Source organism: Urocitellus parryii, chromosome 11 (genome assembly GCF_045843805.1).
Source record: "Urocitellus parryii isolate mUroPar1 chromosome 11, mUroPar1.hap1, whole genome shotgun sequence".
NCBI lineage: Eukaryota > Metazoa > Chordata > Mammalia > Rodentia > Sciuridae > Urocitellus > Urocitellus parryii.
The window spans coordinates 24,174,459-24,201,212 of NC_135541.1; the positions used below are offsets into that span (position 1 = coordinate 24,174,459).

General features: G+C 39.2%; 1 protein-coding gene across 1 annotated transcript; it reads left to right on the forward strand.

Annotated features, from left to right (window-relative positions):
- Positions 1 to 6,890: 6,890 nt before the first annotated feature.
- Positions 6,891 to 22,615, forward strand: Akirin1 (akirin 1). Its single transcript, XM_026393399.2, has 5 exons — positions 6,891 to 7,228; positions 13,696 to 13,836; positions 17,587 to 17,721; positions 20,768 to 20,839; positions 21,451 to 22,615. Exons 1-5 carry the CDS (start codon positions 7,009 to 7,011, stop codon positions 21,459 to 21,461), a joined length of 579 nt encoding a protein of 192 aa, XP_026249184.2. The 5' UTR covers positions 6,891 to 7,008; the 3' UTR covers positions 21,462 to 22,615.
- The last annotated feature ends 4,139 nt before the right edge of the window (positions 22,616 to 26,754 follow it).

The following is a 26,754-nucleotide window of genomic DNA, read 5'->3' on the forward strand; positions in this document are numbered from 1 at the left end:
TCCCTCAGGAAAAAGGGTCTTCTTGACACAAAGATTCATAAAGTGGGGGCCACAAAAACATCTCTGGTTGAATGATCAAACTTTGTGGAAATAAACTTGCTTTTTACCACTCAGGATCATCAGTAACAGCTTTAGTGTCTGAATAGAAACTGAAAACTTTATTCCCCACCACCCCCTCCAAGTTGTCATCCATTGCTTCCAGCCCAATTAATTCTTCCTCTTATGGTATATAGATTCCACTCAATAAATTCAAAAGAGTTACGTGATAGTTTTTTATTTTTCAATGTTGATTCTTGCAATATGTTGGAAATCTTATTCTTTGCAATATTTAATCTTAGGATGAAAAAATTTAAATGTCAACTTAAAAATATGCAATGGGATACACAATTTTTCAAAATTGTTTTAGAGGATGTGCAAGCAAAATAGTTGGCCCTTTGGCCAACTTCTTTGGTAGGAATCCCATAACAACAAGAAAAAAGTCTGTGAGCTAAAAAGTAAAGGAAAACTAACTGAAAACAATTTCTACCAATTGGGGAAACATTCAGACTTAATAATACAAGCTGTGCTAAGCACTGGATCTCCATTATCTCAGTTATTCTAATAACCAGTGATGAAGGTTAATTTTATAGGTAAGGAAACTGAGGCTCAGAAAAGTTATGATAAACCTACCAATTAGTCCATAATAGAGCTTGAATTTGAACCTACACCTGCCTGATCCCCACATCTGAGTTTTAGCCTCTTCACTCTGCTCTCTGGCAGATTGCTGGGCCTTCCCTAGCTCCTGTCCCTGAGAATGACAGTGACTGTCCCAGCAAAAGCTGGCAGCAGTGACATCAAGAGCCATGCCAGAAGAGAGGAGGCAAAGGAACAACTTAGGGAGAAATGGCAAGAAGACCCAAGGCACTGTGGTACCTGTTCCAATACTGGACAGCTTCTGACACGTGTAACAAAGGAAGACAGAGTGACCTCTGGTGGCCCAAGAGCCACCCCTCCCATACCATGTTGAGAGATAGGAAGGGTGGACTCTGCTGTCCTACCCTATCTTATTGGTTACAACTGTGGGTGATAAGGAAGGGGCAGGAAGGGGACACCTCAAACACTTGCTATCAGATCATTGTTATGCCTTCACTCCATGTTTCTTGAACATTCTTGGCATTTACCTATACCTCTTTTTTCTTTTTTATCTGTGATACTCTACCAACTTTTTATTTATTTCTCCCAAAAGTAACATAATGCCTGCAAATTATTTCTATCAATTTATCTTACAGTTTTTGTCTTATTTATTTAGCTGCCATGATGTCTAGCTTGTAACTATTAAAACTTTTAAAATTATGTCTTTTATTATTATATCATACTATCCCATTTATTCTTTTTATTTTAGATTCCTCCTGATATTAACATTTCCTTTCCTGTCTTCCCTTTATTTGCATTTACCAGATATGTCTTGCCCACATCTTTGTTTTGAACTCTATCATTTTTTAAATATATATTTTGTATGTATTATACTGAGGATTGAACCCAGGACCACTCTACCACTGAGGCCCACCCCCCAGGGCCCACCCCTGGCTTCTGTTTTTGTTTTTTTGTTTTTGAGACAGAGTCTAAGTTGCCCAGGCTGGCTGTGAACATTCCATCCTCCTGCCTCAGCCTCTGATTACAGATGTGATTACAGGTATGATTACAGGTGTACGCCACTGCACCCAGCTCTATCACTGTTTAAAATTTGTTTCTTATACACAACACATAGTTTGTTTTTAACTCAATCTGACAGTTTCTTTCAATGGGTAATTCTGTTTAGTTACATTTAGTTGCAATTGATAACATTAAGTTCTAATAATTTATGATTACTATTTATTTTAGTTTGTTGATGTCTCATCCTTTTCATCATTTTTGTCAGTCTGATCAAATTTCCATCTGCTCCCCTTTTTACTTGTTAATTTTTTAGTTCTGCTATACTTTTCCATTTTATGATTTCTTTTCTTTTTCCTATGCTTATTATAGACTATTTTTCTGTAACATATATTTAAAATCTACTATTTGCCCCATAGAGATGCTTTGTCTAATCACTTCCTCCTTCCCTTTCCCCAGTAAGATCTTTCAGAATAATCTCATTTCCCCATTCTCCTTCAACCTGTTCACATCCTATATTCACATGAAATCTTTGGATGAGTTTTACCACTCCCACAGGTTTATTTCCAGTCTTCAGGTTTTGCATAGATAATCTGGTACTCTTTCTTTCAGGCTACTACTGGAGTTTCTTTTGAAGTTGAAGTATGTCTCTTCCATTTCAGTAATAATTTTAGCCTTCATAATATATATTTCCGGAGAGTCAGTCAACATCCAATGGATATATATTATATACTTCCATAATCTATCAGTATCCAATGGATATCCAATTGATATTGACATACTATCTAGACTATCATGCAAAATACATATTATATTATATAATATATATAAGCCATCAAAACACAAATATATAAAAGTTATATAGTTACATTAAAATAACATGTGTAAATATATCAGCTTATATTTTAATATAACTGATTTCCTTTGTAATCATATGTATTGTATTTTACATGTTTAAAAACATACAGAGAAGAGGGACTGGGGTTGTGGCTCAGTGCAGAGCACTTGCCTAGAATGTGTGAGGCCCTGGGTTTGATCCTCAGCACCACATATGAATAAACAAAAATAAAGTTAAAAATCTATTGGCAATTAAAAAATATTAAAAAGAAAAAACATTCAGAGAAGAGGTTTATCGCATGTTAAGAAAAGGCTAATTTGTGGCTGGGGGTATAGCTCAGTGGTAAAGCACTGGTCCAGCTTTACATGAAGACCTAGGTTCCATACCAACATTACCAAAAAAAAAAAAAAAATCACAAACAAAACTTAAAAACAAAAATAAAAACAGGGATAGAAAAGGCTAATTCAAGGCTGGGGATGTCACACAGTGGTAGGATGCTTGTCTAGCATGTTCAAGGCCCTGAATTTGATGCTAGCACATGGACGAAAGGAAGGAAAGAAGGGGAAGGGAAGGGAAAAAAGGAGGGATTGCTTGATTCAGCTACCCCTCCAACTTCAATTACCATTTCTTTTTTTTTCTTTTTAGAGAGAGAGAGAGAATTTTTTAATATTTATTTTTTAGTTATTGGTGGACACAACATCCTTGTTTTGTATGTGGTGCTGAGGATTGAACCCGGGCCACACGCATGCCAGGCGAGCGCGCTACCGCTTGAGCCACATCCCCAGCCCATAAGTGATGCTTTAAAGCAATTTCTAACTCAGTATGTCCAAAACCTAACTCATCTTCCTTCCCTGCCTGGTCCTTTTCCAGTGAAAACTTTCTCAGAAATAGCTCTGATAAGGCCAGAAGCCTAGGAATTATACTTGCATTCTTCATCTGCCTCACCTCCATATTGAGTTTTTTTCCAAGATCTTGTTGACTTCATCTCCTAAAATTTGTTTATATCAGTCTATTTTTATCAATAGTTTGAAACCTTACCTGTTTGACTGGAATGGGATGGGAGCATAGGTCAGATAGGTATGGATTGATAGGTAGTGAACGAGAGGTACATAAAAGAAAACTGTAAACATAGATGATTTCTTTGGAACCTCTGGAGAAAGAATACTGGCAGATTTTGGAAGATGGTATCCTTTTCCCTTCATTCCTATCTCCATCTTTTTAGTCTAACCACACCCCTAGGTTGTACAACAGTGAAAAGGTAGAGCCTCAGACCTTTTACTGAGCTTTCACAAGGTGAACCCCCAAGTGGAGACATTAAAGAACACACGTGTGTGCTGGCAGGTAAGAGATTCCTCATAATATTGTAAAATTGTAAAACTAATAATACAAAGCATAATCTAAATGGATACATAATCTCTTTCCTGATCACCTTCATCCATCCCTGATCTCCTGGACCCATTCTCCATATTGCAGCCAGGAACCCTTTTAAATGTAAATGTGTTCATCAACTGCCAGTCTTTCTTGACTTCATTCATGTTCTGTACCACAGCCACTTGAGGCTTTTTTCAGTTCCTCAAACACTCTGTGATCTCTTCTATCACAGGCCTTTCTATATGCTATCCCCTCTGCCTGGAATGTCTCTACACTCTCTTGGCTATGTTAACACCTACTGATTCCTCAGCTCTTAGTTCAAATGCCACTTCTTCAGAAAATCCTTATTGCAATCCAAGACAGGTTCAGACTCCCAGTTGTATGCTCTCATGTCATCCTGTCCTTTTCCTTCCTAGTACTTGTCACAGACTGTAATTATATATTTGCTGTTGTGATTATTTGATTAATATGTCATCTCTAATAGACTAGAAGTCCTAGGAGGGTAGGAAGCAAACCTCTTTTCAAACCAGTGTATCCTCAATCATAATACATAATGATGGTATAATGCCTATCACATAGACATACTCAATTACGTGTGTGTGCTGGGGCAGGATGCATGTATATGACTGATCAAGTGTCTGTATATGTAAAGCAAAGCAACTGGACTGCGGTGACCTCATAAAGAGACATCACACTGAGTAGCCCTCTCAGAGCAGCCCATTTACCTCCCTCAAACACATCATCTGCAACATATAATAGAATATACCACCTACTTGTTTGGTTTCTGAATCATCTGAATCCACCCTCATTCAGCAATGTGGTCTATCAGCTTTCAGAGATACAGAAAACAATAACTGCCATTTATTCATTTGACCAATAGCTATTTTGTGCCTACCCCTGCTGTATTCAAACACTGGACTCAGATGGGTAAAAACAGATGAACAAGGACAAGTTATCATTCTCAAGGAATGTATGGTTTTGAAGCACAGATATATAAACAAACTATAACTTCCTCTTTAAAAACACTAATATTATGAGGCACACTCATAGTTTTAGAGGATCACAGAGAAGGGTGACTACCAAAGCACTTAGCAAAAGCTTAGCTAATAGAAATGCTATGTAGAATAACTATCCATTGGACATATATTCAAACATTCTAAGCTCTAACTTCAGGCCTGTTTACACCACAAGAAAGCAATTTACTTGGACCACATTAAACAAGCCCCCTTTAAAAGTAACGATCACTAGGTTGTTGTTCTTGGCTTTTATTGGTCACAAGAAACATCCATATGGGGGGAGAGGAGAAAGCAATAGCCATGTAAATTTTGCTTTTGCATTTGTTGTTCAAATGTCTTAACTGCTTTAGAATATCAACTCACCATTTCCTAATTACGTTTAGAATTTAGTGATACAGAAACAAGTCAAAACTATGGTCTATCTTCTCTGATGAAACGATTTCTTTCTGATGACAAATTTAGGTTCATTTTTGCCCTGGTATTCAGGAAATGTAGAAATAAATTTCAAATGCAGTTAGTCATGTTTAACTCCAGGATAATTGTGATCTTTTTTCCTCTGGTTCTAATATTCTATTTCTAGTTTTGTAGCCAATTGTAAACTTTCTTTATGTTCTTAATGGACAACAGATGGACTAAAATAAACTTAAGGTGAGCTGGAGATGTAGCAGCTCACTGGCAGAGTGTGTGCTTAGCATGAGCAAGACCCTGGGTTTGATCTCTAGAACTAAAAAAAAAAAGCCTTAACATACTCAGTCACTTTAGAACTATATTGCAAAAATACATGACTTATGATAGTTAAAAGAATCTGGAGAAGGGCTGGCGTTATGGCTCCTGGTAGAGCACTTGCCTAGCATGTGTGAGGCACTGGGTTCAAACTTCAGCACCACATAAAAATAAACAAACAAAATGAAGGCATTCTGTCCATGTGCAACAACAACAACAATAAAAAACAAAATTTAAAAAAAAAAAGAATCTGGAGAAACTGGAAGACTCACAGAAAAGGGACCAAAAATAAAAAAAATTTAAAAAAATGTATGCCCATATTCTCCATTTCAAATGTTGGGCAAACAAACTGATCTTGGCATATAGGCTATTAGAAAAGCGAGGTACTGAACACAGATCACAGGATGCATGGTCATTATTTAATATGTATGTATGATAACAGAAAGGTTTTAAGCTTTTTTGGGATCACAAATCCTTCTGATGAACTGCCGAAAGCACTGCTCCCCAAGAAAATACAAGTACAGTTCCTAAAAGCAGAACCTTGTTGTGTTCTATTCATTTTCCAGAGCCTTAGAGAATTCAGATAAACCTGAGGAAGAACCTGCCTGAGTTGCCAAGTCAGAGGGGAGAGTGGTAAATCACCTATCAAGCCAATTTCCTAATGCTCTGATACCATAATTAGTTTAAGCCAGTGGGTTGTTTTGTTTGTTTTTAATTGTGTGTGTGTGTGTGTGATAAATCCATTTGATGAGTTAAGGTATAGGTCATCTATCCCCAAAATTCACCCACAAACATACCTCTCCACAGTTTTGCCCATAATTTCATGGGGTTCATGTACTTCCTAAAACCCATCCTCAGATAATCGGTTATGTTTAAATGCAGATTCCACCAGACGCGGCGGAATGCCCTTGATGACCTTTTAGAATCGCCGCTCTTTCATCACGCGGACTAGAGGGGCCCAAGAGGTTACCGGGCTGCGAGTCCCCAAGACCCTCACGGTTTCCCCAGGCCCTTCCAGCTCTCCCCTCCCCCAGGCCTGTGCCGCGCAGGTGCGAAAACCTCAGGGGCCACCCCGGCGCGACGGCCCGGGAGCAGGGGGATGGGACCCCGGGAGGGGCGGAGGCGGGGGTGGGGGCCTTCCCGGTGTTGCCTGGCGACGGCGCTCTCCACCCAGGCCGTTCCACTTCCTCAGCAGGGGCGCCGCGGGCCGCGCAGTCGGTGACCGACCTCCCGGAGCGGCCCTCTTCCGGCTTGCCCCCCTCCGCCGGGCGTTGGCGAGCTCCCGTGACGTCACAGGAGGCGGGGCCAGCGCCGCTGCCGGGTGCTGGAGGCGCCATTGGAGCCGGCTTGGCTTGCGAGCCCCGCTGAGGAGCCGGAGCTTGGGCCGCAGCAGCCGCCGCGTCCGCCCCTGGTCCCTGGCCCCTCAGCGTCATGGCGTGCGGGGCGACGCTGAAGCGGCCCATGGAGTTCGAGGCGGCGCTGCTAAGCCCCGGTTCCCCGAAGCGGCGGCGCTGCGCCCCTCTGCCCGGCCCCACTCCGGGCCTCAGGCCCCCGGACGCGGAGCCGCCGCCACCGCTTCAGACGCAGACCCCGCCGCCGACTCTCCAGCAGCCCGCCCCGCCCGGCAGCGAGCGGCGCCTTCCAACTCCGGGTAACCTGCGCTGCTGCGGGCTTGGCAGGAAGCCAGGCCCAGGCATTGGGGGCTGGGGTGTGGGAAGGGGTCTTGAACGCCGGGCGAATTCTACCACGGACCCCTTCTTTGCCTTAAGAAAAGGGAACTGGGGTGCTGCTGGGCCTGGCTGCTTCCGGGGATCGGAGACATCCGGGAAGGGTAGTGGCCCCTCGGTGTCGGTTTTCGGTTTTCCTGAAGCTGGAGAACCTAGAGGAGTGGGCACCAAAAGGAAGATGGGAATACCCAGGCCGCTGAGCCCTCCCCGTCCCTGAAACCCCTCTTGTCTACGCTGCACCCCGCCGCCCTGCAGATCCAGTGGGCCATGGGAAATTGGATTCTGCTCACGAACCCGGCCTTGAGGGTGGCGGGTGGGGGCGGGTTACTCGGAAGGGGCGTTGAGTATGTGCAGCTCAGCACCGAAATGTAGATTATAGGAAGACCTGATTTCCAGACGTCTTTAGGGACTAGAAGCCATCTCAGGAGTCCTGGAATCCGATTTCAATCTATTTCTAAAAGAGACTGGCCAAGTTTTATTCTATGGTTATTGTCTTGTACCGAATATGGCTCGAAATCAGTAGGTCATTGGCCAAAATTTGAGGCTCTTTCAACATACAGAGGTTCTTGTAGCAAGAATTCAACTATCTAATGCAGAGACTGTCCTTCAATAAGGCATTCCATTTGCCAATAAGGCATTCCATTTGGCCAAGGGAAGGTCTGGTGTGACAGTAAAGATACATATCATATTGCATTACTAGAGGGGAAAGTGCATCGACATTAATATTCATCAGTTTTAAAGAACGTCCAGAAATGAGGGATTCCTAAAGTGGATTTTTGGAAGTTATTTCTTTGTGCGTTTTTCTGTTCATCAAGCTTAAAGCAATCACCTTTAACATTCTTTCCTTACCTTTTTTTCAGTTACCAGTGCCTTTAGATTTCATTTCCTCCTTCCTCTGCATATCTATAATGTAGATTTAGACTCGTTCCCACACCAAGATTGCTGCAGCCAGCAGAGTTCTCGGATTTTTTTTTTTTTTCTTCTTCTTCTTCCCCATTCTGAGAATGGAACCCAGGGTCTCCAGTACCGCTGGACAAGTGCGGTACTGGATACCTACTTAGATACCTACCTAGCCCTCGCCCAGACTTTAGATCCTTACTGTGTTCACTTCTTTTTTAAACCTTGAAAATTGAAGGATTTATCAACTATAACCATATCTTATCTAGTCAGTTTTGATATTTTGTTTGGTTGGTTTTTGGTTTGGTACTAGGGATCGAACGACTGAGCTATGTCCCGAACAGTTTATTTTTTATTTTGACATAAGGTCTCACTTAGTTGCTGAGGCTAGCCTGGAACTTGTGATCCTTCTGCCACAGCCTCCCAAGTTAATGGGATTGCAGGCGTGACCTGGTCACGTTTTTTTAAACATTTTCTTAAAACCCCGCCTCTACTCTTTCCCCCAGATCCATGTTGCTGTGCCTGTATCATGTTGTTTCCCCCGTGTTTGCTGATTCCACTTCGTAATTTCTTCAAGTGGCCTATCCATTACCCAATCTGCCCCATAAGTATCTCTATTCTTACTTTAAATTCCCTGATCATTTAATGTTGAATAGCTTTATGCACAGAATGAAATCATATTTGGAAAAGGTTTTTTTGTTTTTTGTTTTTTTTTTTTGAAGGACAAAAGCAGGGAGTAGAAATGGTGTAGTCCCAGCTACTGGGAAGGCTGAGACAGGAGAATCACATGAGGCCCAAAGAATCACTTGAGGCCCAAAATTCCACTGGATTTGTGATGTGTGTGTGTGTGTGTGTGTGTTTTCCCCTTCCTCCCAATGATCTTAGATACCCAAGGATTGTCTTATCTTTTGAGGTCTCACTTCTACAAAATGGAATTAATACTTGCTCCATTTATCATTTGTTGAGGACCTACATAGATGGCTGCAAAAAGTATTTTTGAAAACTATAGTAGTAGGCTTTATGTAGTTATTAAGTACTACCCTCTAGACTAATAGTGTTGGTCATATTACAATAAATGCTGAGTAAATGATTGTTGAATGTATTTGGGAGCCTGAATATGGAAGTGTAATAATGAGAACTTTTGTTATTTTTTCTTTCTCTGTGTGTGCTTGGTATTGTACCTAGGGCCTCACACCCAGCCAAGGGCTGCTGTTTTTTAAATCTTAAAAACCTAGCCTTTGGAAAGATCATCCCCCCCAAAAAAAATTATGCAAACCAGTTTCTTGGTCATTTATGTTACATTTTATTTAAAATGAAATATTTATTTTTAAAGATCAGTTGTTTCTTGGGGGGGAGGGTAATGGGGATTGAGCCCAAGGCATACTTAGCTGTGCTCTAGCACTACCACTGCAATATATCCTCAGCTCCTTCTCTTTTGTGTGATGGCTGGGGATCAAACCCAGGACCTCACTCTTGCTAGGCAAGCACCCTATCATTGAGCTATACCTCCACCCCCATGTTTCTTTCTTTCTTTTTTTTTTTTAAGAAAATTAAACTTTTTAATATATCTTTATTTTGTTTATTTATTTTTATGTGGTGCTGAGGATCAAACCCAGGGTCTTACACATGCAAGGTGAGCGCTCTATTGCTCGGCCACAACCTCAGCCTCCCCATGTTTCTTAATGCTTATTTGGTTCTACACGAAAGATATAGAAAGTATTAATGATTTATAATTTGATTCTTTGGTTTAAGTGAAAGGTGCCTTGTGGATTAAAAAGGAAGAATGGGGAAGAGAATGTTGTTATACTAACAGAGTCAAGTAAAAAGCTAATGGAAAGTAAGTGTAATAATCAGTGACTTCATTTTATAATATCCCAGTTATCTCAAAGGTTGTAAACTTATGTCATGAATGGTCAAGAAACTTTTTTACTTGACATTAAAAAAAAAAAGATATGTATAATAGAGCACTTTCTATAGAAAGACCTATAGAATTAAGCCTTTTATTGCTTAAATTTTTAATGAGTAAATGCCAGGCATGAAAGGGGATTGTTGACCTCAGGGAGATGTGGAGATATTTATAAATATGGAGTGAGTCTGTATGCAAAGCTTTTTTTTTTTTTTTTTTTTTAAAGTACTGAGGATTAAACCTAAGATATTTTACCACTGTGTTACATCCCCAGACTTTTTACTTTTTATTTTGGAACAGTGTCTCACTAAATCTCTTGAGATTGGCCTCGAACTTGCAGTCCTCTTGCCTCAGCTTCCTGTGTTGCTGGATTATAGTATTTTTTAAAAATATTTTTAGTTGTAGATGGACACAATACCTTTATTTTGTTTATTTCATTTTTTATATGGTGCTAGGTATTGAACCCAGGGCCTCACACATCCTAGGCAAGCGCTCTACCACTGAGCTCTACAACCCCAACCCTAGGATTATAGTCTTGCACCACCACTCCTGGCAGGAAGCAACTAATGGATCATGACTTGTGAGTTGGAGAATACATTCTGACTTGAGATAGCATTTTAGTTGGCTGGGTCTTCAGTGGAGGAATGGCACACCCCCTTGTCAAGCAAATGGAAACTGCTAGAGCAAGGGCTCCGAACTCTACAGGAACTGAAGAACTAATAGTTTCATTCAACTAGCTTATAGTGGGAAAGGGACCTGGGAAAATAAATTGGGACTGGGTTTTGGATGATATATTCAAGAGTTTGAATTTTGGTCTAGCAACTAGGAACCATGGTACAGTTTTTTATCCTGATAGAACCTGGAAGAACTACTTCAAATAATGAGAAACAAGGATTAAAATTAGCATCCACTGGGCTGGGGTCATAGCTCAGCTGGTAGAATACTTGCCTGGCATGCATAAGACCCTGGGTTCAATCGCCAGCACTACAACCACAACAACAACAACAACAAAAATAACATCCACTGTTAAGGACTTTTGGATTTTTCTTTTTAAAAAATTACTGTTTTCTGTTCTATGTTCTTCAGGAAAAAAAATCACACCTACTTCCTTATATTTCTCCTTTGGATGTTCATATTCTTAGACTTAGTAGTCTTTCTAATATTGTATCTTTCCATTTGTACACTTTACCATACAGGAGGCTGTTAAAGAGGTTTGTTTATCAAAGAACTTCTGTTCTCTTGAGCATTGTCCTCATACTTGTCCTTTCTTGTTTCAAGTCATTACAGTTTCTTACATCCTTGTATTGAATCTGGCAAGTATGTGCTTGAGGAATAGTACATTTTTAAAATGAAGTGAAGACTTTGTAAATTCAAGGGTCTGAAATAGGAACTTCATAGCACTCTTAAAGGAAAGCATTGTTTATCCTATATTGTTCCAGAATTTAGATGGAGAGTTAAGGAGTTTACCTATGTGTGGAGCTATTTTGAGTTCATACCATTTGTTAGACAGTACCATAATTTATTATAGCATTATGAATTACTCTTTGATTTTTGATTCACATAGGCATTTGACATTTATACTAAAGATCTTGAATGACTTCCCAAGATATAGTCACATGGTTATTAAGAGCATTAACATCCCCCACCACTAAAAAATAGGTTATAGCAGCATATACACAAGAATAATTTGAATTGAGACAAGGATGATATAGTTTTCTGGGGTTTTATGTTTTGTGGGGTTTTTTTTCCACCCTTTTTGTTTGTTTTCACCCTTTTGGGGGGGGGCAGTGTTGGAGGTTGGACCTGATCCACTCTACCACTGAGCTTCATCCCTAGCCCTATTTGTTTGTTTGTGTATTTAACTATCTACCTACCTACCTATCTTTAAGACAGCATCTTACTATGTTGCCAAGACTATGTGCAAATTTGGAATCCTACCTCAGCCTCCTGAGTACTTGGGGTTACAGGTGTGGACCATGATGCCCCAGCTTTTTTTTTTTTTTTTTTTATTAGGGAGGCTTTATAATGTCTGGCAGGTGAATGTAGTATTACACTGCAAAAATGAAAAACTTGAAAACCACATCCTTCCAGATTCTTTTTTGTCTCTAGGAGTATACTTCAAGGTAATTTTTGGTGTTTCTTGGACTCCCTTTAATAGCCTTAGCAAATTTGGTTTATGATTTTCTTGACTCAGAATAGCATTTTTTTTTCTACACCTCTGCCCCTTCCTTCTACTCCCTCTCCTTTGTCCTATCTAAAGTTTCTTCCCATGCTCCTGCCACCCAGTCCCCATTATTGATCAGCATCCTCATATCAGAAAACATTCGGTATTTGTTTTTTTTGTTGTTGTTGTTTGTTTGTTTGTTTGTTTTTTGGGGGGTTGGTTTACTTCACTTAGCATAATATTCTCCAACTCTATCCATTTACCTGCAAATGCCATGTTTTATTCTCTTTTAATGCTGACTAATATTCCATTATGTGTATATAACATAGTTTCTTTATCCATTCATCTATTGAAGGCCATCTGGGTAGGTTCCACAATTTAGCTTTTGTGAATTGTGCTGCTGTAAACATTGATGTGGCTGCATCACTATTGCATGCTGTTTTTAAGTGCTGTGGGATAGCTAGGTCAAATGGTGGTTCCATTCCAAGTTTTCCAAGGAATCTTCATACTGCTTTCCAGATTGGTTGCACCAATTTGCATTCCCATCAGCAATGTATGAGTGTGCCTTTTCCTCCACATCCTTGTATTCTTAATAGCTGCCATTTTGCAGAATAGCAATCTGAATCCTACCAAGTGTTGTCTCTTGTAGAAAATTCTTGTCTTAGCTCTATGACTGTAAGCAGTAAATCTTAGCTTCTCCCCTAATCAGTGTCCACGCTGTGAAAATAGTTTTTGTTGTCTTCCTCCAAGATCTTTGAGTCTCACATGGGACAAAAGCTTCATTGTTAGAAGGTGTTGGGTGATAAGAGACTCACCTCTTAATACTGTTGTCTCTGAAAATGTAAAAAAATAAAGATAAAAAATAACTTCTGCTGGGCACATTAGTGCAGATCTGTAATCCCAGCGACTCAGGAGTTTGAGTGAGTATCACAAGTCAGTAGCCAGCCTGGCAACATAGTGAAACCCTGTCTCAAAATTTAAGGGGGGGGGGAGGTTAGAGATTTAGCTTGGTGGTAGAGCACCCCCAGATTCAATCCCTAGTACCACTAAAATAAAACAAAAATAATTCCTGTTAGACAAAAGGGGGTTTCTTTTACTATAAATTGTACTTATCATCTAGCAAACAGCAGTTCTGGATCTTCATTGCTATGAGAAAACAAGTGTGGGGAACTGTTTGGGTGGCTTATGCCAAAATAGCTGCTGTTGAAATAGCAATAAGAGCACACTATCTGGGGCTATGGAACGAGTGTTTGATATAGTATCAGTGTTCATTTTTTTAATATAAATACCATGGGGGGAAGGAAAAAGATTTGAGAACTGCATGCTAAAAGGAATATTTAAAGTCTAGTCGAAAGACCTGTCCTCCACCTTCTGAAGAAAGTTGGAAAAAATGACAAAGTGAATGCTTGTTTCTTTTTTGTTAGAGCAAATTTTTCAGAACATAAAGCAAGAATATAGTCGTTATCAGAGGTGGAGACATTTAGAAGTTGTTCTCAATCAGAGTGAAGCTTGTACTTCAGAAAGCCAGCCTCACTCCTCAGCACTCACAGCACCTAGCTCTCCAGGTAAGCATGTTTTCATGGGCAAAATGGATATTTAATAAAAGAGTTTATAAATGGTATTTATAATGGTGGCTTTCCAATCCAGAATTGATCTTTTCTAAAATAATTAAATTAGTAAAGTAGTTGCATAAAGTAGTTACTGCTTAATACTTTTAAAACCATAGTCACAAAATTGGATTAATTTGTTTGGTGGTCTTCCACCCAGTACAAGAGCATGTTCCTCTATAACTGCAGTGTGTCTGTTGGCCATAGGAGAGCTATTTAATCTTAACTTTAAATAAGTTAAATAAAATTTAAGATCTTAAATTTATTTAAGTAAATAAATCTTAAGTTCACAAATAATCTGCTATTAATATCTGCAGTGCTGGGGATCAAACCTAGGGCTTCATGGTATGCTAAGAGTATTTCAAGGGCACACAGTAGCCATATGTGGCAGTTGTATTGGGCAGCAAACGAGGACATTTCTGATTCTTAGAATGTTCTGTTGAACAGTACTGCTATATAACATCATTTACAGATGGCCAGTGAAACTCAAAAGTAGGATCTCAGGCCTGGTAAGGTGGTGCTTGCCTGTAATCCCAGTGGCTCAGGAGGCTGAGGCAGGAGGATCATGAGTTCAAAGCCAGCCTCAGCAATTTGGTGAGGTCCTAAGCAAGACCCCATCTCTAAATAACATATAAAGAAAGGGCTGGGGGTGTGGCTCAGTGGTTAAATGCCTCTGGGTTCAATCCCCATACCAAAAAAAAAAAAAAAAAAACAAGCATAGAATCTCAGTGTTTGAGGGAATCTTCTTGGTCACTTTGTGAACCAGCTTTTCCTACCATTTCCTCCAAATAGTCAGCAGACCTGTTTTTGAACATCTGCAGTGGTGGTGGGCTGTCTCCTTTAATTTTTTTTTTTTTTTTTAAGGAGAGAGTGAGAGAGGAGAGAGAGAGAGAGAGAATTTTTAATATTTATTTTTAAGTTTTCGGCGGACACAACATCTTTGTTTGTATGTGGTGCTGAGGATCGAACCCGGGCCGCACGCATGCCAGTTGAGCGCGCTACCGCTTGAGCCACATCCCCAGCCCCTGGGCTGTCTCCTTTAATAGTTAGAGGAGTTTGTTTCCTCACAAACTTGACAGTTCTAAAGGTTAAAAAATTACCTTAAATTAAGTGCATGTTATATATGTGCAATCCCAGCAATTTGAGAGGCTGAGGCAGGAGGATCAAAAATTTGAGGCCAGCTTAGCAATTTTATAAGACCCCATCTCAAAAAAAAAAATTTATTTTTTTAAGGGCTAGGTATGTAGCTCAGTGGTAGAAGTGCTCATGGGTTCAATCCCCAGTACCAATAAACAAATAAAAACAAATTGCCTTGATTAAGAATTATCTTCTTATAGAAGTTGTTGTTTGCCAGGAAGTAAAAGGTCAGGGGAGAATGGAGAGAAGCTGCTTAACAGGTAAGGAATTTTAACCTTTTGGAGTGATGGAAATGTTTTAGAACTAGGAAGAAATGGTTGTTTAACAACATTGTGAACAATTCAGTTGCATTGTATACTAAATGCAACTGAATTGTTCACTTTAAAATGGTTCATTCTCTGTTATGTGAACTTCAGCTTTAATATGTTGCTATTACTTTTTAAAAATTTTTATTTATTCATTTTAGTTGTTGATGGGCCTTTATTTTTTATTTTTATGCTGTGCTGAGAATCGAACCCAGTGTCTCATATATTCGAGGCAAGTGCTCTACCACTAAGTCATAAACGCAGCCCTATATTGCTATTAATATTTGCAGTGCTGGGGATCAAACCTAGGGCTTCATGGTATGCTAAGCAGGTGCTCAACTATTGAGCTACACTGCCAGTCGGGTAATTTTTTTTTTTTTTTTTTTTTTTTGCCCCTTGGTACTGGGATTGAACCCAGAGACACTTTATTTATTTTTTAAAATATTTCTTTTAGTTGTCAATGGACCTTTGTTTGTTTATATGTGGTGCTGAGAATCGAACCCTGTGCCTCACACATGCTGGGCAAACGCTCTACCACTGAGCCACAACCCCAGCCCCTCCAGAGGCACTTTACCACTATATACCCAGCCATTTTTTAATTTGAGCCTGGGTCTCCCTGAGTCTCCCTGAGTTGCTTGGGGCCTCAGCCTCTCAAGTCACTGAGATTACAGGCGTGAGCCACCATGCCTGGCAAGTTATTAAAGTTATTGTGTCCATCTACAAATTAAAAAAAAATTTAAAAAACAAATAGGGATGAAGAAACAGATCCTAGTGTGATCTCTGAAAAACACCTCAAAACTGGATGATCACTGAGGCTGTTGCTTTATTTTGATCAGGAAATCACCTTTGGGATCTGTTGCTCCAGTTGCCAACTCCAGAACCAGGCTGCTTATCCTTTAGCCTCAACATTGAAATAGGTTCCTGGTTTAAGCTTATCCACCCACTTAACTTCAGTAATGAATTTAGATCTTTTGTGAGTGAATCTGATTAGTAAGACCACGACATCTGAAATCTTAAGCTACCAAGGTTTTGAATTTCATAGTCTGCTGGAAAAGAGACAGAAGGGACGCTAGAAGGAGGGTTATAATAGGTACTAATAAACATTTAAGCAGGGGTATTCTTAATGTTTACCATGGAAGTTCTCATTCTCATGATAGATTTCCATATGTGTGTGGGGTTTTTTTTTGTTTTGTTTTTTTAATGTTCTGCAGTGCTGGGGATTGAATGCAGGCCCTTAAACATATTAGGCAAGTGTTGTACCATTCAGCTACAGCCCCAGCCTTTCTTCCTTTTTTTTTTTTTTTTTTTAAATTTTAATTTTAATTTGAGAAGTGTCATCAAGTTGTCTGAGCTGGTCTTGAACTTGTGATCCTCCTGCCTTAGGCCTCCCAAGTAGCTGGAATTATAGGCGGGCACCACCAGCTTGTTTCCTTTAGTTTTAATTTAGAAAGGAATTCTTTGTAAATATGTTTGAACTTGTTAACATGATTCCGCGACCTTAAAGGTTAATGCCTTTGCTAAGTTTTTTTTTTTTTTTTAATATTGGGCAAGTCCTTTGGTCTCCTGAGCTTCTAATTGCCCATATCAACCAGAATCACCTGTGGAGCTTAAAAATAAGCTTCCCAAGCCCCGCCACAGAATTAAATCAGAATTTAATTTAAATCTTTTCTTGTTAATTTTACAGATCTTGTACCTACTTCATTAAACATAGGTCTAGATGATCTCCAAAGATCAAAGTAGCTCTCATGTTCTGAATCTATTTTCCCTAATCTGGACTCGAGATTTTATACCCTTTAAACTTTTTTGTTCTTGTCTTTATGAAATGAGCATTGAATGTGAATAGATTCTTATGGCATCATAACTTTTTCTTACATCTGAATACATGTTGTTCTTCCTATCTCAGTTTACCTTTGGCTTTGCTTTATGAAATAAAGGTGGAAGCCGAATTTTATGAAAATACTCATGTAACATAAAGATATAATTTTTTTCTTTTTTTGGTGGTTGTGGTGCTGCTGGGACGCTCTACTGCTGAGCTATATTCCCTGCCCTTATTTTTTATTTTTAGTCAGAGTCTCACTAAGTCACCCATGCTGGCCTCTAAATTTGGGATCCTTCTGCCTCAGCCTCCTGAGTAGCTGGGATTACAGGTGTGTGCCACCATGCCCAGTTTTAGTTTTTATAATCTTGAGGATTGTTTATATAAATTGTTAATTACAAACCTTAGAACCTTAATATATTATATAAACTATATTTATCTTTTGGTCAGGTTCCTCCTGGATGAAGAAGGACCAGCCCACCTTTACCCTTCGACAAGTTGGAATAATATGTGAGAGGCTTTTAAAAGACTATGAAGATAAAATTCGGGAGGAATATGAGCAAATCCTCAACACCAAACTAGCAGGTAGGCCCAGGCAATAATTTTGCTATCACTGTTAAATAGGATTCAGTAAGAATTAACCCTCTGCTAAGTAACTTTAAAAAGAATAGGGCTTCATGCAAAAAAGATCATTGATTTGATCCATCATGTTGGTTAATCGGTGGTGGGATATAGTACTAACTTCCCACTAGGTGTTTGGGAGGAGTACAGTATTGTTAATTTTTTTTTTTTTAAAGAGTGAGAGAGAGAATTTTTTAATATTTATTTTTTAGTTATCGGCGGACACAACATCTTTGTTTGTATGTGGTGCTGAGGATCGAACCTGGGCCGCATGCATGCCAGGCGAGCACGCTACCGCTTGATCCACATCCCCAGCCCCAGTATTGTTAATTTTTAAAGTTCTGGATGGGATCAATTTGTGAATATGGGAAATTAGGCATCTTGTGATTTGAGAAGTATAATAGAAAATAGAGTCTTATGTGAAAGGAAGGAATCTGAATCAGGAATAGATCAGGGCTGGGGATATAGCTTAGTGGTAGAGCACTTGCCTAGCATGCCTTGGGTTCAGTCAGTTCCTAACACAGCAATTTTTGGGGGATGGGGGTCAGGATCCTCTGAATCCTGAATAGAAAGTAGTGCCTGATAGTGAAAAAAGGACAGGGTTAGAAATGAGTGCAGTGATGCACACTTATAATTTTGCTTTTGTGAAGCTGAGACAGGAGGATCACAAGTTCAGTCAATTCTGGGCAACTTAGACCCTGTTTGAAAATAAAAGTTTAAAAAAGGACCAGGGCTGTAGCTTAGTGGTGGAGCACTTGCCTAGTATTCACAAGGCCCTGGGTTACATCCCTTGGTACTGGGGTGGGGTGGAAGAGCACAATCTATGTTGGGATCAGAGTGGTTTTCGGTTACGACTTTCTGTAACAATATCATGGTTCATTAGAATATTAATTGGTCTGGGGCTGGGGCTGTAGCTCGGTGGTAGAGCGCTCAGCTCGCACATGTGAGACATTGAGTTCAATCCTCAGCACCACATAAAAATAAATAAAGATATTGTGTCCAACTACAATTAAAAAAAATTTAAAAAGATATTAATTGGTCTGATTTATTTATGTGTGTATATATGTGTGTGTGTGTGTGTATATATATATATATATATATATATATATATATATACACACATACATACACACACAAACAAACGTGTATATATTAATGTACAAGTATATATATTTAGCAGTACTGGGAGATTGAACCCAGGGTGCTTTACCATTAAGTTATATCCTTAGCCCTCCCTATTATTATTTTTTAATATTTATTTTTTAGTTGTAGTTGGACACAATACCTTTATTTGTTTTTATGTGGTGCTGATGATCAAACCCAGGATTTCATGCTTGCTAGGCGAGCGTGCTACCACTGAGCCACAACGCCAGCCCCTCCTATTTTTTTTTTTTAATTATTAGCTACACCTGACATTACAATGATCTTAATTCATACATTTGAATCAATTGGGGTATAATTTCTCATTTTCCTGATTGTACAGATTGCAGAATCACATTGATCATACAGTCATCTATATACATACAGCAATTCCCCTCCTATTATTTTTTTATTTTAAGACAGGACCTCACTAAGTCACCCAGGCTGGCCTCTAAATTTGGGATCCTCCTGCCTCAGCCTCCTGAATTGCTGGGATTACTGATGTACACACCACCGTATCCCGGTCTGCTTTAAATTGAGAATTGTTGTGTTAAACAAAGTTAAATAGGTTCTCTTATAGAACTTTGGATCCTTTAATATACTTTATATTTTAAGAAAATAACTCTATAGAGGATGGGAGTATAGCTTGATAATAGAGTGTGTGCTTAGTATGTACAAGGCCTTGGGTTCAGTTCCAGTTTCAGTTGACACTAAGTTACTTCCATTTTCACAGATATCAGGCTACTTCTACCTTTCTTTTTTTTTTTTTTTTTTTTAACATTTCTTTTTTTTTCACCTTTATTTTTTTATTTTTATTTTTTTTAAGAGAGAGTGAGAGAGGGGAGAGAGAGAGAGAGAGAATTTTTTTTTTTAAATATTTATTTTTTTTTAGTTCTCGGCGGACACAGCATCTTTGTTGGTATGTGGTGCTGAGGATCGAACCCGGGCCGCACGAATACCAGGCGAGCGAGCTACCACTTGAGCCACATCCCCAGCCCTACTTCTACCTTTCTAATGATTTTCCCTTTAGAGAGTGGTATTTCTGCAGAATTATCTACAATTACATAGTATAGGGTTTTCTCTTAGGTTTCTGGCCATCCTGTCTCTTCCATTCATGTTTTTTTTTCCAATGTGTATGTTAAATTTATGGCGAAAGAGGACTTCAAAACTTGGATTGGGCATGGTGGTGCACATCTGTAATCTCAGTGGCTTGGGAGGCTGAGACAGGAGGATTTTGAATTCAAAACCAGCCTCAGCAATGGCAAGGCACTAAGCAACTCAGTGAGACCCTATCTCTAAATAAAATACAAAATAGGGCTGGGGATATGGCTCATCATCAGTGGTTGAATGCCCCTGAGTTCAATCCCTGGTACGAGTGTCCACCTCACCCCACCCCTTAAAAAAAACAAAAAACAAACAAACAAAAAAAAAAAAACACTTGATGTCCCAGAGGCTGGGGATGTGACTCAGTGGTAGAATGTTTACCTAGCATGCAGAAGACCCTGGGTTCGGTCCCCAGTACCAAAAAACAAAAACACTTCATGTCTCAAAAGGAGATTTGCTAAAACTTGCTGGCCTGTGGTAGTGAAGCATGTATTTCTTTCTTGGTCAGGGGTAGGTGATGAAGTTTATATAAGGGAAGAGGTTTTTAGGAAAATATTACCGTAGATGATCAGTGATAAGTCTAGGAGCTAGGAATTTGGATTTGAGATCAAAAAGGAAGAGATCTTAGAGTGACCTTTATAAGGAGGCTTTGAGAAGGCAGAGAATTCAAACTGGGAAGATAGATATGATCCTGATACTTGATTCTTAAAAAATTGGGATTGGAGGCAGTTTCTGGGTTAAGTACATGCTGTTTTTTCCCTCACAGAACAGTATGAATCTTTTGTGAAATTCACACATGATCAGATTATGCGGCGATATGGGACAAGACCAACAAGCTGTAAGTATGCCAAGTTTTTCTTTGGTTTTCCCAAGTACTGAGAGCAAGATATCAACACAGAATATCTTGTCCCCTGAGAGCAAAAACCCTGTGAAGTAAAATAATAGCTAAGAATACTTTGTGCCCAGCACTGGTTAAGCCCTTTAAATCTTCAGTGACTCTTAACATATTCTTCACAGTAACACCAAGAGGGAGGAATCATTAGCCTCATTTATAGTAAAGATAGCACTTAAGAGAGCTTAAGTAATTTGCCTGAGCTCATGTAGCTATTGGTTCAGCCAGGATTCAAACCTATAGTATTCTGGCTGCAGCACCAATATTATTTTGTTTACCTATCTTTTCTCCAGAAAGGTGGTTCCAGTTGTTCATTCATGAAAGTTGTTTCCTTAAGCTAGCTAGCTTATATATGATCAGGGGATTTTTTAATACCAGTTACAGCGTTAATTATAAATATATCTAATTGAACCTGAGCCAGGTTTCTTATATTCATAAAGTTTAGTACCTTTTAAATTGCGACGTATATGCTGTTAATGAATGTTAGAAAAGCATGACAGTACACTTTTTTTTTTTAGTATTCTTACCCTCTTTTGCTTTTTATTCCTAATTTGCAGATGTATCCTGAAGCTTTCTTGCATTATCTGGGTACCAGGTTTGACCTCAAGAGATGGCTGCTGTACACTTTTTGCAACTGGTTTGATATCACATTTCAGCTCCAAAACTTTGCATCCTGAGAACACTTAAACGTTTCTGCAGGTCCATTTTATACAACTTGAAAGACCTTAAAACTTTCTGGTTGCCACAAGCATATCTTTCTTTTCTGCTCATCCAATAAACAGCTGTGCCCTACTGTGATAGATTTTCCAAACAAAAATACCTGGAGCAGCAGTTTAGCAAAATATGCCTTCAGTGGCACTCAACAAATGGAGTTTCCCCAAGCACAGTTCTGTAAGAAGTGTGTGTGAGAGTGTGTGTATGTGTGTGTATGTATATTTTAAGTTATTATTTGTATTGTGCAAATTTTTTTTTGATCTTGGGGATTCTGGCTGTGAATTTGATGCACGACAATTATGGTTAAAAACATTTGCTTGGTCTATCGAAGATCATTAATGTTTTGTGACCATATAAGTTGTAACAGTGGATTGTTTTATGTGTAGGTATTATTGTTAAATACAGGGACTGTTTCCAGGCACAGAATATGAATCATAAGTTAGGATGGACATTAGATGTGATTATGATGATATAGCAAAGGTCTTCGGTCCTAGATCTACAAATGTGTGGTAAGAAGTTAGAACAAACTGGAGACAGGCCATTGACACATGGACTCTACCTAGTTGTGTTAGGAAAAAAAAAAAAAAAATCTTTGACTCCAAGCCTTAAAATACCCCGTGGAGTCGCCGCTCACCTCATTCATACAATCAAAGAGCTCCCTGGACACTGAACCTCTAAAGGGAAACAGTCTCTCCTGGAGCAGAAGCATTGGGGTTTGCTCGGGAGCATAGTATAGGTGAGCAAGGGACTGGGCCAGGCCCCAGCAGCACTGCTACTTGGGAGGAACCACTTCACCTTTGTATTAGTTATTAAAAATACAATTCAGATTCTTTGGTCAGGTTCCCCCAAATTCTTCTGAGGTGTCCATGTTCAACTGCTTGAGCTTTGTTTTGGCAACCCCCTACCCGAAGTTGCTTATAGGCTGTTCTTCACCTTGTTTCCAAGGCTGCAGAGCAGAAAGTAGCCTCTGTTTTGAGGAGGTGGAGTTAAGTATACATTTATTTTTTACTGTGACTTGTTCAGGACCACATTTTACAAAATGCCTTGTTTCCTTTATTGTTTCTGGAAAGGAAAGTTCTATTAAAATTGTTTTAGTTTGAACATAGAATAGTTTTTTTAATTATGGCTTATTTTGAAAATTTTTGAGTTTAATTCAAATGTATGCCAATACCTTCCAAAGTAAGGTAATATTCAGAGACAGTTGTTCTGATCAGATGGCTTAGAGAAATTTTTGGAATATTCACATTCGAAGATTCCTTATTAATGAATGTCTGACTTAAATCTAACCAAAAACTGCAACATTATTCTTTGTACATTTTCATTATATAGTGTTAACAAGCTTAGTTGCAAATAAAATACTTAAGCTATTTGTTTACTTTGCCTTCTTCATACTGTGATAATGTTTATTATTTCAAATAACCTACATCAGCTGCTATACCCATTTACCCAGCTCATCATTGCATTGAAGATTTATAGACTTTTTTTTTAAAACCCAGCATTGAGTTTTAAATAATTAAAGAATGATTTTTAATTCATACTTGGAGGGTAATTTGTTTCATCTCTTCCCCCCACCGCCCAGAGTAGTTACCTGTTCTATAAGAGGAGTATAGCAATAGCTACATAATGGGAGTGGCCCAGCAATGGAATAGTCACACCAAAACAAGAAAGGGTTGTTGGTGGGGGCCATCAGAAGTTGTGAAGGCTGCCAGGAGCAGTGACACAAACCTGTAATCCCAGCTACTTGGGAGGCTGAAAAAAAGGATAGCAAATTTGAGGCCAGCCTGACAACTTAGCAAGACTCCCTATCTCACATAAAAAATAAAAAGGCGGGGGACTGGTATATAGCTCAGTGATAGAGCACCCCTGGGTTCAATCCCCAGTATCGGGAAAAAGAAAAAAATAGTGAAGGCTAGACTGGGAATGAGGAACATTGATTCACTGAAGACTAATTATAGATCAATGTGTGCTCCCTTTCTGTTGCAAGTGTCAATACCCATTCCTACTAAATGGCTTCTGGCTAAGAAGTAAAATAGGTTTCTATAAGGAAAATGACACTCCACTCTATCATGTCGTCCCCCCCCCCATTGCCCCCTGTATTGGCTATTGTGTTAGGATAAGGTTACCCTCTGGGGCCATAGGATAAGATACCATCATGGCTGTTTTGTGGGATCTCCTGTAAAGCATCTACACATACACGTTTGTTTAATGCCTATAATCCAGTGAAAAAAGTAATTCCAAGGACAGAAAACGGGACCCTAAAAGCTGGTAGGTCTTTGACTGGCAAAAAATTGAGTTTTCCCCTAGAATTTCTAGGACTTGAACTAAGGACACATTCCTGGCCCAAGGAAGAAGAAAACCTACAAAAATTTTAAGGATACATTGGGACTCTTAGTTTCAGAAAGTTGTATCTAGTGAGCTAATTAAAAAGTTTCACATTTTTGTAGCAGGGGGAGCAGTACCAGGGATTGAACTTAGGCACTCGCAGTGAGCCACCTCCCCAGCTTTATTTTGTATTTTATTTATAGACAGGGTCTCACTGATATGCTTAGCAACTCACTTATGAGCCTCCTTCCACAGCCTCCCCGAGTGTAGGGATTATAGGCATGCACCACCGAGCCTGACCAAGTTTTGCTATTTTAATTTAAATTGTTATCCTATTTTTTAGTAACACGTTAAGCTTAAGGGGAATAAAAGGAGTAAGTATTCTTCCTGGTCAGGAATGAAAGGAAAACAAAGTTCTAAAGGTAATGATAATTGTTGAGAGCTAGCTCTCCAAGGGGAGAATGTCAAGAGATGCAAGAATTTGGGGGCAGTGGGTGTTGCTTAAATGGTAGATCACTTGACTAGCATATGCACCCTGGGATTGATCCCTAGTGCCACAAAAAAGTAAGTGTATAAATAAAAATTAATTTTCAGGAAGGCTTACAAACATGGTTGAGTCTTTGTCCACCGGGAGGATTGGTTGGCTAACATCATAAAGGAATGGTCTTTGGGTATTTGAAGTCTTGGGATTTAGTTCCTCTTGTGTTAATCATTTGCTTATGTGAACCTGATCAAGTTACTCTCAGCCATGGTTTATCTGTAAAGTGAGGCTTAATAAGATGTACAGCATTCAGTTTTGTTTTCAAGTGCAAGAAATAGTTTACACAAAGTATTTAGCATAGCTTGAGGCATAGAATATATGCTTTAAAGTGTTACAGCCGGGTGCTAGGGATCAATCCATGCTGGGCAAATGCTGTGCCACTGAACTATACCCCCAGCCCCAACAGGGTTTTTTGTGTTTTTTGGTTTTTGGGGTTTTTTTTACTTTTTCATTTATTTATTTTTATCATGGTCTTCATCAGATCTGAAGACGAAAACCTTCCTGTTTACATAGTGGTGTTCTCAGCTTTCCAATATGTCCATTACTTAAGATCATAATTTCACATTCTCTTATTAGAATTTATACTTTGAGTCTAAAGAAACAATAAAAGATGAATGATAATTTATTAAGGTCTTTAGGTGAATCTGTTCACTATAGCAGGGGTCAACCATGGCTTGATTTTTATAGTTTTATGGGAACATTACCATTACCTATTTGTTTGCATTCATGGCCACTTTAATGCTCCAACTATGAACTTGAAGATATGCCCAAAGGCCACAGTATGAGCCTCAGAGTTTGCTGACTCTTGTACTGTCATTAATAAACATTTAAAAAGAGCAAACTATGTTCTTTGATGCATCTGGTCGTCATGGATTAGTGAACACTTGCCCTAATTTGTCATTCCTAGAAAATTTTATACCTCAAGGTATGATGAAAAAGTCCTGTGCTCACAAATGAAAACTGCTGAAGTGAACATCTTCCAGAAAGGTCAATGAACAACTTTGTGGTGGCGGGATGCAAGGAACGGGGGGTGGTGGTTACTGGATATTCAGAAGCACTTTATCATTGACCTACATCTCCAGACCCTTCTAATTTTTTAATTTTGAGACAAGGTCTTGAAGTTTCTCAGGGCCTCATTAAATTGCTGAGACTGGCCTTGAACTTACGATTTTCTTGCCCCAGCTTCCCAAGTCTCTGTGATTACAGTTATGTGCCACTACACGTAACCTAATGAACCCGTTTTTAAAGCAATGATTCTCAAGGCTGGGTACATACTGTTGGTGAGGGGAAGATTCAGAATGACTAGTTATTTCCAGCATATTTTGAAATTTTAGGTACAAAAGTGGATTTGGGAATTTTATGTTTTGTTTATCAGAAAATAGCATGGATTTAAAGGTAGTTTGTAAATACTACTCTTGCTGGGCACAGTGGTACATGCCTGTAATCCCAGCGATTTATTGAGGCTGTGTCAAAAAGGGCTGAGGATGTGACTCAGTGGGAAAATGTCCCTGGCTTCAATCCCGAGTGTCCTCTCCTCCTCAACCTCCCTCCCCCACAAAAAAAGAAAAACTACTCTTACAGAACCGAGACTTCTTTGCTGCCCTGGAGATTCTTTATGGAAAATAGCTTCATGTTGTATCTTCTAGAGCTACAGTTAAACAAACAAGACCTTGGATAAATTTGAATATCTCCAGGAAGAAAAGAGCATGTTTAGGGAAAAATTGGCTACCCACCCCAAATCATACTTTAAATTAAATAATTAGTACTTCATTACAGAGAGAATAGAGTACTTTAATAATTTCAGTATAGTTTTTCAACTCCTTATCTGTCAGGTTAACTGTGAGGCACATAGTATATTTGAAAAATTGCTTTTAGAAATAAGAACAGGTCTGGGGAGGGAATATAGCTCAGCTGATAGAGTGCTTGCCTCGCATGCACAAGGCCCTGGGTTCAGTCCCCAGCACCAAAGAAAAGAAAAGAAAAAAATGAACAGGACAAGGATGAGGATTTCTACCTCCAGGAAGGATTTCTGGTTCTCGTGCTGGAGATACTACCAAACCATCTTAACTTAGGTTGAAGACTGGAGGTTCCCTGCATCATCCAGATGATAACAACCAGTTGGCCAAGTCCACTTGAAGACTGGTTTACTTTTATCTCTCCTCTATATTGAAGGTGTAATACTTTGGGTTTCTAGCTTACAATGTCTCTGATTGAAGTTTCCCACCTTTAGGTTCCTTTGGTTTTGATTTTAGTCCATTTCAGTCCATGAGGTTTCTGAAGACTT